The sequence below is a fragment of the Panthera tigris genome, chromosome A1 (genome assembly GCF_018350195.1).
Source record: "Panthera tigris isolate Pti1 chromosome A1, P.tigris_Pti1_mat1.1, whole genome shotgun sequence".
Classification (NCBI taxonomy): domain Eukaryota; kingdom Metazoa; phylum Chordata; class Mammalia; order Carnivora; family Felidae; genus Panthera; species Panthera tigris.
The window spans coordinates 85,170,777-85,175,115 of NC_056660.1; the positions used below are offsets into that span (position 1 = coordinate 85,170,777).

The window sequence follows — 4,339 nt, forward strand, 5'->3', positions numbered from 1 at the left end:
TTGAAAGTCATGAGAAAAAGCATCATAAAGATAAAAAAGAGAAGGCTTAAAATTACATATATGTTTGAGAGACAATTTTGTCCAGACATGAGGTGACTTTCTTGTGATTCTAGTCCTTGTGATCCAAGAATAAAATAATATTTTACAATTACTGTACACTGATGAAGGGACTTATACCAAGTCTTGGGTACATATGCAAAAAGCTTTGTCTACATTTTCAAAAAGCAGATTCTCTGAATCATTCTTCTCAGGGCTCCCATCACCTCCTTGTTTCGCAGGCTGTAAATGATAGGGTTGAGCATTGGGGTCAGAATGGTGTAGAAGACAGCCAGAACCTTGTCCTCTGCTGGAGATCTCAGCGATCTTGGGCGTAGGTAAGTGTAAGCAAAAGGTACATAGCATAAAGTTACCACTGTGAGGTGTGTGCTGCAGGTCGAATAGGCCCTCTTCCTCCCTTCTGTTGAGTGCATGCGGCAGATGGCAAGGAGAACTCGGCCATAGGAACATGCAATGCCAATGAAAGGAAACACAAGGAAGAGGGTGGTACTCACAAACACTGTGTACTCATAGACCCAAGTGTCCATGCAAGCCAGAGTCAACATGGCTGGGACATCACAGAAGAAATGGTTGATGGACCTGGATCGACAATAAGGGATATGGAGGGCATATACAGTGTGGGCACAGGAGTTGATTGAGCCCATTATCCAAGATCCTGTTATCATCAACACACACACTTTTTTGCTCATACGAATGGGATAGTGAAGAGGAAAGCAAATAGCCACATAACGATCATAAGCCATAGATGTCAAGAGCAATGCTTCTGCCCCTCCTAAAGTCAAGAAGAAGAAGCTCTGAAAACCACACCCAATGAAGGAGATAGACTTGTTTCCAAACACAAAATTGAAAGCCATCTTGGGAACAATAGTGGAGATGTAATTTAGGTCAATGAGGGAGAGCTGACTAAGTAAGAAATACATGGGTGTGTGTAGACGGGTGTCTAGGAAGATGAGTAGAATCATGGACAGATTGCCAAACAGAGCCATTAGAAAAATGAGGACAATGAGAATAAAAAGGAGCAGGCCTATTCTTGATGGTGGAAACAACCCCAATAAAATGAAATCAGTTGATGTTTGAGTATAATTTTCCATGGGGCATTGATGCAATTTTCCTGAAGGCAGATAGAAAAGTCAGTCAATCACAGAATATGAAGCTTTTTTTTTTTAGTTGTGTAGTATCTAAAATCTTACAGTGCTTAAGTAAATAACTGAATGTTTCTATTTTGTAAAAAAAAAAACAAAAAACACAACAAATTATTTTTTGACCTAGAGATTAAAATTTGAAGATGCAAGCATTAGTAGCCTAAATCTTTTCTAAGAAATCTTTAGTGTCATTAAAAAAAAATATATTCACTAAGAATTTATCAGGATACATACATTTAGCTTATGTAAACATACACAAGTATTGCCAAAATCATATGCTTATTCAAAATGCATGCACATAAAATCAACATAAATGCATACATTGTACAGTTATTTTAAGAATAATGTTTGCGACCCATAAAGGATCATTTTTCTTTTATATCTAAGACTTACTTCTAAAACTGCAACAGCCTATCAGCTTATGTTGAGGAATAATATTTATTTCTTGAGTCATCTTTGCATAGTAATATCAAATAAAACATCCTTGAAGTCAGGTAACACTATTTGGTTCACATGTTCTGAAATTGTGAATGAATACTTGATGTCAAGTACCAATGATACAAAATCTTCTCTTCTTCCTTCTGAATGATACGGTTGGAGTCGACTCTTCAACTTAATATCTATACACCATAGTCATGGCAGGTTCCATAAATCTGCTAGTTTCCCAATAACCATATGTTTATAGACATTTCTTATATATTTTATCATAGAGTATCATAATTATTATCAATCATATTCCAGAATATGGTATAGTTAAGAGCCGACTCATGTAGTATCCATCACAAATCCAGAGCAGTAGTTCATAGACAATATAAGCAGTAGCCCTTATTATCAATTTTAATAGAATTACCATATGATAGAACAATACCACTTCTGAGTACATGTCCAAGAGAAATGCAGAGTCTAGAATAGATATTTGTACACCCATGATTATAGCAGCTTTATTCACAATAACTACAAAGTGTAAGCAACAAAAGTGCCCACTGACAGACAAAAAATGAACAAACAAAATACAGCATGTGTGTGTGTGTGTGTGTATATATGTGTGTGTGTGTGTGTGTATGTATATATATGTATAATATATATGCATATTATATAGTATTATATAATAGCATCATATATAATATATAACATATAACATATATCATATTATATATTATGCCATTATATATGCTATAAATATTATATATATGCTAATATATTATATATTATATATTATATATATATTATATATAATACCAATTATATAATATATATTGTTATAATATAATTATAATATATCATTTATTATATAATATTACATTATATAGTATATATGATTATATAATAATTATATATTATATAATAGCATAATATATTATATAATAGCATAATCTGAATATTTAATGCATATATATATATATATAATCATTCGCTTTTTAAAAGGAAGAAAATTCTGTTATATGCTACAAGATAAATGAAGAATCCAGATATTATACTAAGTAAAATAAACCAATCAAAGGAAGCCATATGCATGGTTTAACATATACAAGGTACCCAGAGTAATCAAATTCATAGAAATGAAAGTGGAATGGGGGTTAAGAGGGCCTGAGAGGAAGGAGAAATGGGGAGTTAATACTTAATGGGTGTAGAGTTACATTTGGGCGAGATATAATTTTGGGGATGGTGATGGTAATGATTAAGCAATAATATGAGTTTCATTAATGTCATTGGAATATACACTTAAAAATAAAATGGTAAGTTTTATTATATAATAAATATATATGTATGTATTTACTCCCATCAAAAATTCAGAAGTAGAATATAAGTGTACCTAAATTATTTCATGTTTGGAACCTACAACAAGGACCAGGATATGTGCAGTGCAATTGACCTTTGTATAAAGTGTGGCCTCCGAAAAATTGCAAAGGAAAGAGTGGGAGAGCAATTTTTTTCCATAAATGCCATTTGGATTCAATGTATCACATATTATACCATTTTCCATAGGATACCATTTATATTAGTATTTTAATGATTGACAAGAAAAAATATAATATTTGAAATTACCAATAAAATTATGATCACTCTTACCACATACATTTTATATAAGGCTCTCTGTGATGAATTTACCATGAGGTAGTTAGTATTATTCCACTCTAAAGGTGTAAAAAATCAGCACAGAAAACAAATAATTAATGTCACATCATATCTGGTATTTGATGCTGTGTATCATGACTGCCAGATGAACACTTTTTTTTGTTCTAAGATGAGAATTTTTTATTACTCATGTTGCATTGTTCTAATATCCTGTCATGGGACATCATTTAAAGGACCCCTGAATCTGACATTGAAGCATATTGAACTCTTGAGTAACAGCCTTGGAAATTTCAGGGTCTCAAGTAGAACAATTTTTCTTAGGTAAAAATAAATCCAATAACTTATTTTTATTCCCTGTAGGTTGATTTTATCCATTGGAATAACAATAAATAGCCTATATTTAGCTTACTTACAAGACATTTTCCATCTCTTTAATTCCTCAGATTTCCTTAAAAATTGCATTCTAGGCATCAGCATTTATAACAAGTGTACATAGGAGGAAAGAATATCAGAAAACATTCTGATGATATTTCATAGTGAACAGAAGAAACAAGCCTAGAATGTTTTTCAGGTCCTACAGGAAAGAGAAAATAGTGGTATGAAAATAAATTGGTAACTGGAATGTGTCAGAGTATGTGCCAGAATTAATTATATTTGATCCTGACCTTGGATATACCTCTTGAATTTGATATTACACTGATATTTTATTCATGACAAAATTGAGTTGCAAAGATTCTATGCAGCTTTAACTAAATACATATACTTGAATAACTGGATTTCCTATCTGTCATCATTGTATGTATGTATGTATGTATGTATGCATCTATCTCTATCTCTGTCTATATGTCTATCTATCTATCTATCTATCCTCATTTCTCTAAAAGCCTTTCCCATATTATCGCTCAAATACTAAATATTTTGAGGTAATAAATCTGAAATAAGACCGGGTCAATTTTTATCCACCAACACACACACACACACACACACACACACACACACACACACACACACGCATACACACACACACACTGAAAAAGGAAGAATAAATTAATGTTGTTAAGTTA

At 32.2% G+C, this 4,339-nt stretch overlaps 1 protein-coding gene across 1 annotated transcript; it reads right to left on the reverse strand.

Moving 5' to 3' along the window:
- Positions 1-209: 209 nt before the first annotated feature.
- LOC102955465 (olfactory receptor 2L3) lies at positions 210-1,148 on the reverse strand. The gene has a single exon (XM_007092949.2). It carries the CDS (start codon positions 1,146-1,148, stop codon positions 210-212), a length of 939 nt encoding a protein of 312 aa, XP_007093011.1.
- Between the last annotated feature and the right edge of the window lie 3,191 nt (positions 1,149-4,339).